The sequence below is a fragment of the Siniperca chuatsi genome, linkage group LG8, assembly GCF_020085105.1.
Source record: "Siniperca chuatsi isolate FFG_IHB_CAS linkage group LG8, ASM2008510v1, whole genome shotgun sequence".
NCBI lineage: Eukaryota > Metazoa > Chordata > Actinopteri > Centrarchiformes > Sinipercidae > Siniperca > Siniperca chuatsi.
The window spans coordinates 31,673,674-31,689,544 of NC_058049.1; the positions used below are offsets into that span (position 1 = coordinate 31,673,674).

The 15,871-nt window shown below is 41.8% G+C and overlaps 1 protein-coding gene across 2 annotated transcripts in view; it reads left to right on the top strand.

Annotated features, from left to right (window-relative positions):
• The first annotated feature begins 14,048 nt into the window (after positions 1 to 14,048).
• Positions 14,049 to 15,871, top strand: part of enpp6 (ectonucleotide pyrophosphatase/phosphodiesterase 6) — a 54,872-nt gene continuing 53,049 nt past the window's right edge. For both annotated transcript variants that reach the window (XM_044205652.1, XM_044205653.1), the window contains exon 1: positions 14,049 to 14,431. In XM_044205652.1, the coding sequence (XP_044061587.1) occupies positions 14,173 to 14,431 (259 nt within the window). In that variant the 5' untranslated portion in view covers positions 14,049 to 14,172. The remainder of the gene's footprint in view (positions 14,432 to 15,871) is intronic.

Below are 15,871 nucleotides of genomic sequence, written 5' to 3' on the forward strand. Positions count from 1 at the left end.
CAAGAACTGAACACATGCCTGTCTGCATTCATTAAAACGTCTGACAAAGTGACTTTGAGAAGGGCTGTCTCAGTGCTGTGGTGCTGACAAAAACCAGACTGGAACTATTCAAAGGTCTTATTGTTTTCCACAGCAGTGAGAAGCTGCTTAGATACAAGTTTTTCGAGAATCTTTGAAATAAAAGGCAGTTTGGACGAAAGTTATCCAGGAGGGTAAAATCAAGCCCAGGTTTTTTTAGAACTGGCTGGACACAAGCAGTCTTAAAGAAATCTGGGACGCAGCCAGTAGACAGTGAGCTGTTAAAAATTGTTTGCAAATGGGGCGCAATACAATCCATAACTTCCAATAAAAAGCTAGTTGGGATTTTGTCCAGAGGGCTGGAGGATACTCTCATAAGAGACATGATGTCTGTTAGTTCATGCAGAGTAACAGCAGAAAAATTACTCAAAGAATTCCTGAGTGGGTGATCCACATCTAAAAAGGCAGGATTCGGGGTAATACCAGATCTTATTAACTCCACCGTTCCAGCAAAGTGCAAAAGAAACATTTCACAATCAGCATCACAATCAGCAGTGGCACAAGGAGAGGCTGGGTTACCTAACTGATCCACAGTCTTAAATAGGAATCTGGGGTTGTGCTGATAGACAGCAATAAGTGCAGAGAAATGGCATGTTTTTGCATCCTTCACTATCCTTATTTTAAAGGAGTAATAACTTTCATAGCCACAAAGTGGACCTGGTGACCTGATAAACATGGCTGTTTTCTAGTCTTTGAGTTTGGTCTATTTTTCAGAGGAGTTATTAGATCTAAGGTTGAAGAACACAGGTAGTTAAAAGACTCAACCAAATCACCACAAAGAACAATTCTGTCATAATTTAAAACAAGACTGGACAAAAATTCCAACAAATGAGTTCCAACAAGAAAGAGCCAGCTGGTTTAGGGGGGCAATAACAATAATAATAGCAAATATGACAGGGAGTGGGCCACCAAGTTTAAACATGAGCACTTCAAAGGAGGAAAAATCATTGCAAGCTATGAGGTTACACTTTAAATGCTTCCTATAGATAGTAACAAGGCTGCCTCCACCACAACCACAATCCCTAGGGCGGCTAAAGCAGTCATAATCTGAAGGCACAGTTCAGCAAGCTGACTGTGATCACCAGGACATAACCAGGATTCTGTTAAAAACATGAAATCTAAATCAGTAGAAGAGATAAAATCATTTAAAATTGGGCACAATGATAGTAGAAATGTAATTGTAGTGTTAATATTAATACATTAATAATAATAGGAATGACAGCTATAGGAAAAATAATGTCAGTATTAGTAACAGAGCCAATAACATCAACTGTAGTAGCAGTTGTTGAGCAGGAACACGGGGGCAGCAGGTGGCCCACAACCACAGATCCAATCTCTGCAGCTCTGGAGGCAGAAATACCTGCTGAAAGTGACAGAAGGAGAGAAAGCACAAAACTACAGGAGAGAGAAGATGTTGAGTTAGTAACATGCAGTAATGGGATAAAAATGCATACAGATGGAGAGGGAGAGAAGGAGAGAGGAAAGAGGTGCATCATGGGAAGTCTCCCAGCAGTCTAGGCCTATAGTAGCATAACTAAGGGATGGTTCAGGGCTCACCCGAGCCAACCCTTTATCAAAGAGGAAAGTCTTAAGCCTACTCTTAAATGTGGAGATGGTGTCTGCCTCCCGAACCCAAACTGGGATCTGATTCCACAGGAGATGAGCTTGATAACTGAAGGCTCTGGCTCCCATTCTACTTTTGGAGGCTCTAGGAACCACAAGTAACCCTGCATCCTGGGAGCGCAGTGTTCTAGTCAGGTAATATAGTATTATGAGATCTTTAAGATATGATGGTGCCTGACCATTAAGAGCTTTGTAGGTGAGGAGAAGGATTTTAAATTCTATTCTGGATTTTACAGGGAGCCAGTGCAGAGAAGCTAATATTGGAGAAATATGATCTCTTTTCCTAGTTCTTGTAAGTACACGTGCAGCAGCATTCTGGATTAACTGGAGAGTCTTAAGGGACTTATTCGGGCAGCCTGTTAATAAGGAATTGCAATAGTCCAATCTAGAAGTAACAAATGTATGCACTAGTTTTTCTGCATCATTTTGAGACAGGATGTGCCTGATTTTTGCAACATTGCGTAAGTGAAAGAAGGCAGTCTTTGAAGTTTGTTTCATGTGGGAGTTAAAGGATAAATCTTGATCAAAGATAACTGTGAGGTTCCTTATGGTGCTGCTGGAGGCCAGGGCAATGCCATCTAGAGCAACTATATCTTTAGATAACGCATCTCAGAGGTGTTTTGGGCCAAGTACTTGGAAAGTTGCAGGTCTTTATGTACTTAAGGCATGCCTGAAGTCTGGTTAACTGGTTAGTTTCATCTGGCTTGATCGATAGATATAATTGGGTATCATCCGCATAACAATGAAAGTTTATGGAGCGGTTCCTAATAATGAGGAAGCATATATAAGGTGAATCAAATCGGTCCAAGCACAGAACCTTGTGGAACTCAGTGACTAACTTGGGCGTGCACAGAGAATTCACCGTTAACATGTACAAACTGAGATTGATCTGATAGATAGGATTTAAGCCAGGTTAGTGCGGCTCCTTTAATGCCAATTACATGTTCCAGTCTCTGTAATAGGATGTGATGATCAATGGTGTCGAACGTGGTACTAAGATCAAGACAAGTACAGAAACAAGTCCATTGTCTGTTGCAATTAAAAGGTCATTTGTAATTTTCACTAGTGCTGTCTCTGTGCTATGATGCACTCTAAATCCTGACTGAAAACCCTCAAATAAACTATTGTTATTTAAAAAGTCACGCAACTGATTGGCGACTGCTTTCTCAAGGATCTTAGAAAGAAAGGGAAGGTTAGATATAGGTCTATAGTTTGTGTCAAATATGAAAACTTGGGCTGTGTTATTAGGATTGATAGCTTGTGCTACGTACACCCTGTATGTAAGATGTTTGCCTCTGTACAAGTCTAACTAATGTAACATCTCAGGTCAGCAGCTGTTCTGCACCATAGACTGCAATCTAATTAACAGTTAGACACGAGAAAGTGGGGGAAGGTACAGTGGCTATGATAATCCCATTGTGACATACAGAGGTGATTTGGGGTGACAAAGAGTGGGAAGAAATGTATGCACATGTGTTGGCAGGCCGGAGCCGACACCCTGTTGAGATGGGTTGCTTGATCAATGCATGGGGGTGACTCGCATTTCCTTACTGACCAGCCGCTCTGATCACACCTGAGAATGGAATGCAGCGGCCGGTGAAGATCAAGAGGAATGGGAAGTGTGAACTTAGGCATTTACATAGCATTGTGTACCAGGAGGAGCTCAGGACATACAACCAACTACTTTTGTATTGCTGCTTCAGACATAGCTGGGAGATCGCCTGAAGAGGTCTCTGTGATGTGTCTCCAGATATATCTGTATTTGTCTGTATTGTTAGATTGTTTGTAATGTTTGTAATAATTGTGAGGATATAAATACTAGTTAAAAGACAATTGTAGGTCTCGCGTGGATCCCTTCTCATCAACCAACTCGGAGAGAGGTTTTTCTGACCTCGACATTTGCTAAAACTCCTGGATCAAGAGTGGGCTTTTTAAGAAGAGGTTTAATTACAGCTACTTTAAAGGACTGTGGTACATAGCCTGTTAATAAAGACAGATTAATCATATCCAGTAAAGAAGCGTTAACTAAGGGTAAAACGTCTTTAAGCAGCCTAGTTGGAAAGGGGTCTAAGAGACAGGTTGATGGCTTAGATGAATTAATCATCAAAGTTAGTTGAAGAAGGTCAATAGGATCAAAGCAGTCTAAAAATATATCAGGTTTTACAGTTGTTTCTAAGGTTTCTGTGTTTGAAGATAAGTCGGTATTGGTTGAAGGCAAGACTTGATGAATTTTGTCTCTAATAGTTTAAATTTTATTATTGAAGAAACTCATGAAGTCATTACTACTGAGGGCTATAGGAATACATGGTTCAATAGAGCTAAGACTCTCTGTCAACCTGGCTACAGTGCTGAAAAGAAACCTGTGGTTGTTTTTATTTTCCTCTATTAATGATGAGTAGTAAGCTGCTCTGGCATTACGGAGGGTTTTCCTATATGTTTTAAGACTATCTTGCCAGACTAAACGAGATTCTTCCAGATTGTTGGAACGCCATTTCCTTTCAAATTTTCGTGATGTTTGCTTTAATTTGCGGGTTTGGGGGTTATACTATGGAGCTAACCTTCTTTGTTGTATTATCTTCTTTAGAGGATCAATAGAATCGAGTGTCGTTCGCAGTGAGCCTGCAGCACTATCAACAAGATGGTCAATTTGGGGGGCTGCAATTTCCATAGGAAATATTGAGACATAACATTGAATTAAATGCAGATGGGATCGCTTCCTTGAATCTAGCCACAGCAATATCAGATAGACATCTAGAGTAAGAGTTTTTGCCTAATGGTGTGTAGTCCAGTAATAGCAGTTCAAAGGTTATTAAACAATGGTCCGATAAAGAAGGATTCTGTGGAAAGACTATTAAATGTTCAATTTCAATGCCATATACTAGAACGAGGTCAAGGGTGTGGTTAAAACAGTGAGTGGCTTCATGTACACTCTGACAAAAGCCAATCGAATCTAATAATGAGATAAATGCAATACTAAGGTTCATCATTTTCAACATCGACATGAATATTGAAATCACCTACAATAATTACTTAATCTGTTTTAAGGACTAAACTTGATAAAAACTCAGAGAATTCAGATAAAAATTCAGAATAAGGACCAGGAGCGCGGTACACTATAACAAATAGAAGTGGCTGTCGTGTTTTCCAGGTCGAGTGTGAAAGACTAAGAACAAGGCTTTCGAATGAGTTATAATTTAGTTTAGGTTTAGGATTGATTAATAGGCTTGAGTCGAAGATGGCTGCAACTCCACCTCCTCGGCCGGTACCTCGAGGAATATGAGTATTAATATGACTGGTCGGAGTGGATTCATTTAGGCTAACATATTCTTCATGACCCAGCCAGGTTTAAATAAGACAAAATAAGTCAATATGATAATCTGATATTAAATCGTTCACTTTAGATGACAGAGATCTGATGTCTAAGAGTCTACTTAATTCTCCTATTTTGTTGTGCTATTTCAGCGTTTTTGTTTAGGTTTTTATGTATAACTCCTCTTCTGTTAACTTTTGGTTTTATTAATTTAAGTGGTCGGGGTGCAGACACCATCACTAAGACGTTTTGGGTGGTTAACTGCTCTGGAAGCACAGAGAAGCGTGTAGGACAGCAACTCTGCCTCCTGGTCTCAACTCTGAGTTGTCATGGTTTTGGTCCACTAATAAACTCGGACAGATTTCTAGATATGAGAGCTGCTCCATCCGAAGTGGGAGGAATGCCGTCTCTCCTAATCAGTCCAGGTCTTCCCCAGAAAGTCCATCAATTAACTACAAAGCCCACATTGTTTGTTGGACACCACCACGACAGCCAGTGGCGAAATAAAGACATGTGGCTAAACATGTCGTCACTGGTCAGGTTTGGAATAGGCCCAGAGAAAACTATGGAGTCCGACATTGTCTTTGCATATGTACACACCGACTCAACATTAACTTTAGTGACCTCCAATTAGCGTAATCGGGAATCATTACGCTGACGTGAATAACAATCTTACTGTATGTTTATCCTTAGCCAGCAGTTTTAAATAAGATTCAACGTCGCCCGCTATGGCCCCAGGAATACATCTGACTATGGTCGCTGGTGTTGCTAACTTCACGTTTCTCTAAATGGAGCTGCCAATAATCAGAGTTAGTTTCTCAGTGGGTGTGTCGCCGAGTGGGGAGAACTTGTTGGAAATGTGAACAGGTTGGTGGTGAACCATGGGCTTTTGCTTAGGGCTATGCTTTCTTCAGACAGTCACCCAGCCTCCCTGGTTTCCTGGCTGCTCGGGAGCTGTGGCAAACAGGAGCTACATCTGGTCGGTCCGTACCGGCTACTGGGGGCTGGCTAACTACAGCAGCTAATGATTGAGTTCCCATGGTGCAAAACCGCGTTTCCAATTCACTAAGCCTGACCTCCAATGCTACGAATAAACTACATTTATTACATCTACCATTATTGCTAAAGGAGGCAGAGGAATAGCTAAACATTTGACAAACCGAGCAGGAGAGAGAGAGGGAGAGAGAAAAGCCATTGCTAGCTGCTAAGCTAAAGAACGGTAGCTAGCAAAAATTAATAGTGTGTAAACTGTGGGATTAGCGAGATAGTCATTAAAAGAAGGAGAGAGTAATGAGTGCTTGAGCAGAACTAGTGTAAGTTTAAATGTATAGCAGATAGTTACTATAATAAAGAATCGAACAAAACTAACTGTGATGAGCTAGAGCAGCAGAAATAAGCTGCTAGTAAAACACAAACACCAGTGACCGGAAATGAGACAATACGCTTACCGCACCACATCAGCCTTCCACTTCTTCCTTAGATACAATGAGAGGGATAAAGTAGCGCTAGAGGGATCCGGGCTCCAAATAGCAGTACTATGATCAGTCCACAAGGGGGAGTTAGTGACAGCAGAGGGTGTGTGGCTGTTTTTGGTGGGCAGAGAAGAGAAAGAAGAAGAGCGAGAGGAAACAGGTGATATAAATAGTCAACTACGTGAGGAGGACAGCACAACATGCTGCAGGTTCACTGCCAGCATGCGACTACCTGACTTGTTTGGGTGAAGACTGTCTTGTGCAAACAAGGAAGAATGATCTCAGAATAAGTTAAAATTTAACTTACCGAGCAATTCTATCTGCTACAGAAGATCATGTTGTATGACAAAAAGCTCCAGAACAGTATCTTAATGGACCTTAAGGTGAGACTATCATTGATTACTCTGATATGGCTGGTTTAGTGCTATGGTTAGATCTGAAACCAGGCTGGAACACATCCAATACACTGTGGATGGAAAGGGTAAAAAAGGGTAACATCTAGGGCTGCAACTAACCATTATTTTCATTATCCATTAATCTATCGATTATTTTCTCTGATTAAGCGTTTTTCTATAAAATGTCAGAAAATAGTGAAAAATGTCACATTTTCCCAAAGCCTAAGATGACATCTTCAAATGTCTCGTTTTGTCCAACTAACAGTCCCAAACCCAAATATATTCAGTTTACAATCATAAAAGACTAAAGAAACCAGAAAATATTCAAATTTATGAAGCTGGAATCAGGGAATTTTGGCATTTTTTTCTTAAAAACGTGTTTTAAACAATTGCAGAACTGGAAACAGTTATGTCTTTGTTTTGTTACACCTTCATTGTGTCAGTATGTGCTGATAGTGATAATCAGTAATTACAAATTAGACTTACATATCCACTTGAGCAAAATCTTTATTATAGCTGAATGTATACTCTACCCACTCAATTCAGCATTTTTATTACATGTATCTAGTTCCAATAGGTGGGCTACATGTGCAGTATTTTTTTTTTTTATTTCTTCGCCAGCAGGCCTCCAACTTATAGGTCTGACAGTCTGTTACATATTATGTCATGCCATAAGTAAAGGCTTGTGGTGAGTAACAGAGTTATGAGTCCTAACCTCCTGTGATATACTGTTTCATCATATACTGAACTCAGACATCTGCGCATGTGTCGGCGTTTTTGTGTACCCGGCAGAAGTGACACTAGAAACTTCGTCTTAAACCATCATAAATTGATATTTTATCGAGTTTTTAAGCCAAGTTTTCTATGCTACACTGCTTTCCTGGCCACTGCTTTACCTATATGTTTTAACTTGGAAAAAGTCTTCAGTCATCGGACGTGTGGATCTTAAGTGATTTTAAGCTGGCTACAACTCCACGTGGTTTACCGGACTGCCTCCACTGCTGCTAGCTTAGCTAGGTTTGTTTTTAGCCCGGCGGCTAGGCTAGCCGGTCGCTTTTACCAAGGATTTTAAGCTTGTAGCACTTTTATGGACTTAACTGTGGACTTTAAGCTTCGAAGCACTCTCACGGACTAAATGATGAGTGTGGATCTTGTCACCTTACTGTCTCAAAGCTGAGGAAAAGTATCGCCTGTCTGGAAGCCGAGCTCAGAGAAAATGATAAGCTCATCCTGGAGTTCTCCACTGTTGCCTTGGCCCAGGCAAATCACCTGGCGGTCCTCGGCTCCTATGGCTGCGCAAGCCGGAATGCGACCATCCCTTCTCACTCCCCTGACTGCTCCACTCCAGCACTGGACAATGATCCCACTCTTCCGTGGCTCGGCTCCATCATCACTGGCGCCCCGGAGCATGAAGCCGATTCAGCTAAGCCTGAAGATCTGTGGCTCCTCATGGGTGCGAAGCCAAAAGTAATTGCCATTTCTACTCTTTGCTGATCCCCAGTGCAGTCACTCACCGGCGGGGGTGGTGAGAACGCTCCAGTGAGTTCGACTCCACGCCAACCGGAGCACAGTCAGCTTGCTGAACTGTGCCTTCAGATTATGACTGCTTTAGCAGCCCTAGGGATTGTGGTTGTGGTGGAGGCAGCCTTGTTACTATCTATAGGAAGCAATTAAAGTGTAACCTCATAGCTTGCAATGATTTTTCCTCCTTTGAAGTGCTCATGTTTAAACTTGGTGGCCCACTCCCTGTCATATTTGCTATTATTTATTGCCCCCCTAAACCAGCTGGCTCTTTCTTGTTGGAACTCATTTGTTGGAATTTTTCAGAATCAGAATCAGAAATACTTTATTGATCCCCGTAGGGAAACTCTTTGTTACAGTAGCTCGTCTTTACGTCAGTGCACACAGGAGAAAGTACTGGAAAACGATATGATACACTATAAACACTATAAAACAGGTCAGAAATAAATTAAGTATCATGTCGGTATAACTATAAGATAAACTAAGTGTCAAGTACCAAGTGGGTTTACTGGTTGATGATGAAAGTACAGTCTAACATACAAAGTAACTACTTATGTAATAAATAATATTAATAAGCGGAGGTGCATGTACTGTCGAAGAGTAATTGAGGTATATAGTATCAGTAGCAATAAATAAGAAAAAACTAACAAGGGAAAACTAATATTGCACGGAAGTAGTACACAGAATATTGCACAATTATTATTGATTATGGTGGAGATGTAATGCTCAATGTCCAGTTTAGTGACCTAGGGTCAAACAGACTAACCCTTAGAGGGAGGAGTTAAAGAGTTTGATGGCCACAGGCAGGAATGACTTCCTGTGGCGCTCTGTGGTGCTTTTTGGTGGGATGAGTCTTCCGCTGAAGGTGCTCCTTTGCTTGACCAGCACGTCATGGAGTGGGTGGGAGACACTGTCCAAGATGGCATGTAGTTTACCCAGCATCCTCCTCTCTGACACCACTGCCAGAGAGTCCAGCTCCACCCCCATAATGTCACTGGCCTTGCGGATCAGTTTATTGAGTCTGTTGGCGTCCACTACCTTTAGCCTGCTGCCCCAGCAGCATACAGGATAGCACTGGCCACCACAGACTCATAGAACATCTTCAGCATCGTCCGGCAGATGTTGAAGAACCTCAGCCTCCTCAGAAAATAGAGGCGGCTCTGGCCCTTCCTATAAACAGCCTGAGTGTTCTTGGTCCAGTCCAGTTTGTTATGTAAGTGTACTCCCAGGTACTTGTAGTCCTCCACAATGTCCACACTGACCCCCTGGATGGAAACCAGGGTCACTGGTGCCTTGGCCCTCCGTAGATCTACAACCAGCTCCTTTGACTTTGTCGCATTGAGCTGCAGATGGTTCTGCTCGCACCATGAAACAAAGTTACCCACCACAGCCCTGTACTCCGTCTCATCACCACCGCTGATCCCACCACAGCAGAGTCATCAGAAAACTTCTGAAGGTGGCAGGACTCTGTGTGGTAGCTGAAGTCTGTGGTGTAGATGGTGAAGAGGAAGGGAGAGAGGACAGTCCCCTGAGGGGCCCCAGTGTTGCTGACCACGCTGTCCGACACACAGTGCTGCAGGCGCACGTGCTGTGGTCTGCCAGTCAGGTAGTCCACAATCCAGGACACAAGGGAGGCATCCACCTGCATCGCTGCCAGCTTCTCCCCCAGCAGGGCTGGCCGGATGGTGTTGAAAGCACTGGAGAAGTCAAAAAACATGATCCTCACCGTGCTTGCCGGCCTGTCCAGGTGGGTGTGGATGTGGTTAAGCAGGTAGATGATGGCGTCATCAACTCCCAGCCGGGGCTGGTAGGCGAACTGAAGGGGGTCCAGGAGGGGTCTGACCATGGGCCGCAGCTGTTCCAGCACTAGTCTCTCCAGGGTCTTCATTATGTGGGAGGTCAGTGCCACCGGTCTGTAGTCCTTGGAGCCACTGGGGCGTGGCGTCTTCGGCACAGGAACGAGGCAAGATGTCTTCCACAGAATGGGGACCCTTTGAAGACTCAGGCTCAGGTTGAAGACATGCTGAAGGACTCCACAAAGCTGGGGGGCACAGGCTTTTAGCACCCCGGGGCTAACGCCATCGGGGCCTGCAGCCTTGTTTGAGTGGAGTTGATGGTAATGTGACCAGGGTTACACCATCTGTTGTTAACTAGAACAGCAAGCCCGCCGCCTTTCCGCTTACCGCTCCCGGTGTGATGTGTGTGTCCTGTCGGCCCGAACAGTCTGAAAGCCGTCGATGGAAACGTTATGGTCCGGGATATCCTGGTGTAGCCATGTCTCAGAGAAGCACATCAAGCTACACTCACGGAACTCCGTTTGACTCCGGGCTAACGCCTTTAGCTCATCCATTTTATTCGCCAGCGATCTCACGTTGCCCATGATGAGAGAAGGCAGACACGGCTTAAATCTCTTATTCTTAAGTCTCTTTTGTCTGCACCCCTCTCTCTTCCCTCGCCGCTTCGTTCCACCTCTGCATCCTCGGTGTGTCCTCCTCCAGATCTCAGTGGGGACATCAGTTGTCCTGGGCGCCATGCTGCTCGGCTTCAGCGCGATCAGCTGTTCCCTGGTGTAAACAATGCGGCCAAACAGCTGATCTGCAGCGATGCCCTGACCGAGTAGCAGAAGAAGAAGTTCCACGGCGAAAAAAAGTACAAAAACACCTTCTACCCTCATTTTCGCAAAGAGCATAGTTTAAATTACACTTACACACAAGTTACTCAAGTTTGGAATAAAAAGGAAAGTTAAAAGTTGGAAAAAGTAAGTCGACGAGACAGAGCTACGGCAACAGGCAGCATGCGGGCTGGTGCATGCGCACTGATATTTATCCAGTCTTGTTTTAAATTATGACAGAATTGTTCTTTGTGGTGATTTTAATATTCATGTTGATGAGTCTTCAAATGCCCTTGCTACTGATTTTTAAATATCACTAACTCTTTTAACTTTCAACAACATGTGTCTGGCCAAACTCATACCCGTGGCCACAATTTAGACCTAGTTTTTAGTGTGGCCCTGAAAACCCCATCTGTGGAAATCAGGGACATGTCTGTATATGATCACCTATGCATTGCTTTTAATTGTGGCTGCTAGTACTGAATTATCCCGCTCTAAGTACACATGTGTCCTTAATGAGCATAGTGCCTCAAAATTCTGTACACTGTTCAATTCTCCAGGCAATGTGTTTCCTGATTCCTCCAACACCAACGATTTGGTTGAGTCTTTTAACTACCTGTGTTCTTCTTTGCTGTCTACTGGCTGCATCCCAGATTTCTTTAAAACTGCCTTTGTCCAGCCAGTTCTAAAAAAACCTGGGCTTGATCCCACCCTCCTGGAAAACTATCGCCCAATCTCCAAATTGCCTTTTATTTCGAAGATTCTCGAAAAACTTCTATCTAAGCAGCTGCTGCTGTGGAAAACAATACCTTTGAAAAGTTCCAATCTGATTTTTGTCAGCACCACAGCACTGAGACAGCCCTTCTCAAAGTCACCAATGACCTTTTAATGAATGCAGACGCAGGCATGTGTTCAATTCTTGTGCTGTTGGACTTAAGTGCTGCCTTTGATACAATTGATCATGGCATTCTTTTAGATAGACTGAGGCACTGGGTGGGCATATCTGGGACTGGTTCTCATCTTATCTGTCCAATAGGAAATTCTGTGTCAGCATTAATAACTTCATGTCATCCTTTTCCAATAACAAGTACGGTGTGCCTCAAGGTTCAATTCTGGGACCAATATTGTTCTCCTTATACATGCTTCCTTTGGGTGATGTCATCCGCAGACATGGTATTTCTTTTCATTGTTATGCGGATGACACACAGTTGTACCTCCCTGTCAAGCCCACTGACCTTAGTACGCTGAGTTCTCTGCAGGACTGCCTGTCTGACATAACAAATTGGATGTCGATAAATTTTCTTCAGCTCAACTCAAATAAAACTGAAATCCTTGTTATTGGGCCCCAACACATCACTAAACAAATACTGCCATCTACTGGTAACCTGTCACAACACATCAAGCCTGTTGCAAGAAATCTTGGTGTCCTGTTTAATAGCAATTTATGTTTTGAGCTACATATCACTAAGTTTGTCCAATCATGTTTTTATCACCTCAGAAATATTGCAAAAATATGATCTATTTTAAATCTTAGTGATGCAGAAACTGTTGCACATGCTTTTATCTCCTCACGCCTTGATTATTGTAACAGCCTGTTCACTTGTCTTAATCAAAAAACTCTGAAACGACTGCAGACTGTACAGAACTCAGCTGCTCGGCTGTTAACCAGGACCAAGAAGTACGACCACATAACACTTGTTTTAGCCTCTTTACACTGGCTCCCTGTTGGTTTTAGGATTGATTTTAAGATCTTGTTGATTACTTTTAAGGCTCTTCATGGCCTGGCTCCAGATTATATTTTAGACCTTGTAATCCCTTATGAACCTTCACGTAGTTTGAGATCTTTGGGCAGGGGTCTCCTGTCTGTTCCTGAGTCCAGGATGAAAACTAAGGGGGACAGAGCTTTTGCTATCAGGGCCCCGAGGCTCTGGAACAACTTGCCCGAAGAAATTATGTTGTCTGAGTCAGTGTCTTCGTTTGAGTCTTGTCTCAAAACACATTTTTATCTGAAAGCAGATCCTGATTTTACCTGAACTGGTTGTTTATTTTACTGTTTATTTTATTGCTTCTGTGTATTTTATGTATTTTATTTCTTTATATTTCGCCATTCACTGTGGTATTTTATTTCTCTTGTTGTGAAGCACTTTGTACTCTGTTTTGATAAGTGCTCTATAAATAAAGTTTTATTATTATTATTATTATTATTAGCGTGGTTGATTACCTGTTCCTAGAGCCCTGAAAGTAACTGAGTAAGGCAAAAAGAAATTCTTATTTGAAAGGCTGTTACCTGTCATTGTGTCACTGATGATTACCACTGACAGTGACCTAACTGTAATTGGCTTGAATTGTGTGAAGCAAAAATTGAACTTAATGTACACTAGGCTGTAATAAAAAAACAAACCAGATCATTTTAGTTGGACTTGCACTATTATACATTGTCCTCAGCAGGTCGTTTTAGTCATGTATAATAGGATTTCATTGTAAAGTTTGATTGTCAGCTTATTGACGTGCATCACCGCAAGTCTTATATCATTTCCTGTTTGTATAAAATGGTGAAGAACATTGATTACTAGTGTACTAACTTCAGAATCAGAAATCAAAAATACTTTATTTCAAAAGACAGTAATACTATGACAATTGGGGAAATACTATTACAGTATTACCAGACAGTAATACTATGACAACTGGGGAAAAAAGGGTTTTGCCAGGGTAATCTTTTTAAGTTCCTTTAAAGAAAGTGGTGCACTTCAGCTTTTTGTGGCTGAAATGAATATTACAACAAAAAACGCAAACAAAAAAAATTCACCGGCCAAAAATTTTATTCATCTGGCAAAAATTTTCTTTTCCACCTGTTTTACAGATGAAAAACACATTTAAGGAACGTTGAAAGATTATCCTGGCAAAACCTTTTTTTTTTCACCTGTTCTTAAGTCATAAGCACAGGAGAGAAAACAATTTAGATCAGACATAGAAAATGGATCACTAGGATTTTTTCTTTCTCACTTGCCTCTCAGGGCTTCCGTACTCATGCAGACTGTAACCCCACCCACCGCAGTGTGTGGGACTGGGACATCATCCTGGCACAACTGCCTTCTCATTTCTAGAGCGAGCCATCCCCTGTTCGGGTTGCCACTGTGACCACAGCACAGCACGAGACCCATCATGCCCCCCATACAGACACCTGCGTGTTCTCTGCTTCTCTCCACGCTGCTGCTGCTACTGCTGTGCGGTGCGGGACAGCAGTGTCACGCGGCCCATCCCTTGCTCGTGTTCCTGATCGACGGGTTCCGCTATGACTACATGAATGACCTGCACGCGCTACCCGGATTTCGCGAACTCGTGGGCAATGGGGTTAAGGTGGACTATATGACGCCGGACTTCCCGAGTTTATCATACCCTAATTACTACTCAATAATGACAGGTAATCTATCTATCTATCTATCTATCTATCTATCTATCTATCTATCTATCTATCTATCTGTCTGTCTGTCTGTCTGTCTGTCTGTCTGACTTGTTTGTCTGTCACTAGCCTACAGTACTAACACAAACATAAAGTACCAGATATTCCAAGAATAAATTAACAAACTATGTAAATACAATAAATCAATAAACAAATTAAAGGCCAATCTTAAGTTATGCACCTAAATGCAAGACTAATGAAATAGGCAATACATATTAAAAAATGAAAAATGAAACCTTTAAAAATGATGTGGAAATACAACCCACATGTCAGAAAACAAATACCAAAAGTTTCACAGCTGTGGACACAAGAGCTTTTAAATTCTTCTGTGTAGCTTATAGGCATTTATAGCCCTAACCCAACACACTTTTTAGAATATTAAAAAAAACAAAAAGTGGGTGACCTTCAAACAATTAAAAACAGGTTTCACCACACTAACTACTTCTTATATAGAGATGAGTTATTACTTAATATTTACACCTACTAACTGACTGGTGGAACTGTTGTGTTGCTGACTCAACCAACTGTTTAGATTGGAGAGTAAAAAGAGATGATATGGAATATGGTCGACATGTTTGACCTGAATTTTAAATGAGAGTAATTGATATTCAACATTCATATAAAACAAACCCATAATTACCTAAGTTTAATATATTACTTAGCCCCTAAAACTGTTATATTTGGAAGTTATGTTAAAGCTGGTGATGCTGTAGCGACTTCCTGTTTACAGAGTTGATTGCTTTTGATTTGACGGTCCTAAGGATTTCCAAGCAATGGAGTGAGAATACTACAAAATAAAACAGGAAGTGAAAAACCCTCAAACTATAACAGTTACACATTACTACAGTTATACAACATTCTTTAAGTCTTAATGGTGACTTAAATCACTAGTTCGAAACTAGCTACAAATTACTATGAACATAGGAAGGACTTTACACACAAACTTCCTGGTGCAATCCAATCCTGGGATTTATAATTCCAATATCAGTGTAATAGTCAGTGTAATAATCACTTAATAACCAGATTATCTCATAGGAGATAATCTGGTTATTATAGATACAGAGATAATTCCAGTATTTCAGCACCTGTAAATGCAAATAGTGTTTAACAGCTACATCAGATTCAGGACATGTCAGCTTGATGAATGTTGAGATGTCAGTGCATTTGGAATTATTTGCACATAAAAAACCTGAATGGAAACACCAAAGATTCAAAAAGACACATTTTTAGCTTCACTGGGACTGGCAGACTATAACCCCAACCAAGGTCCTAACCTGAACCTAGCCCCAGTTTGTGCCTCTCATGTATTATCATGACATTGAAGTCACTGAGCTCATCATCTGTTTTCTCAAAGATAAATCCCTGGAGATCTTTTCAATAACCCGGGAGGTATTTCCAAAA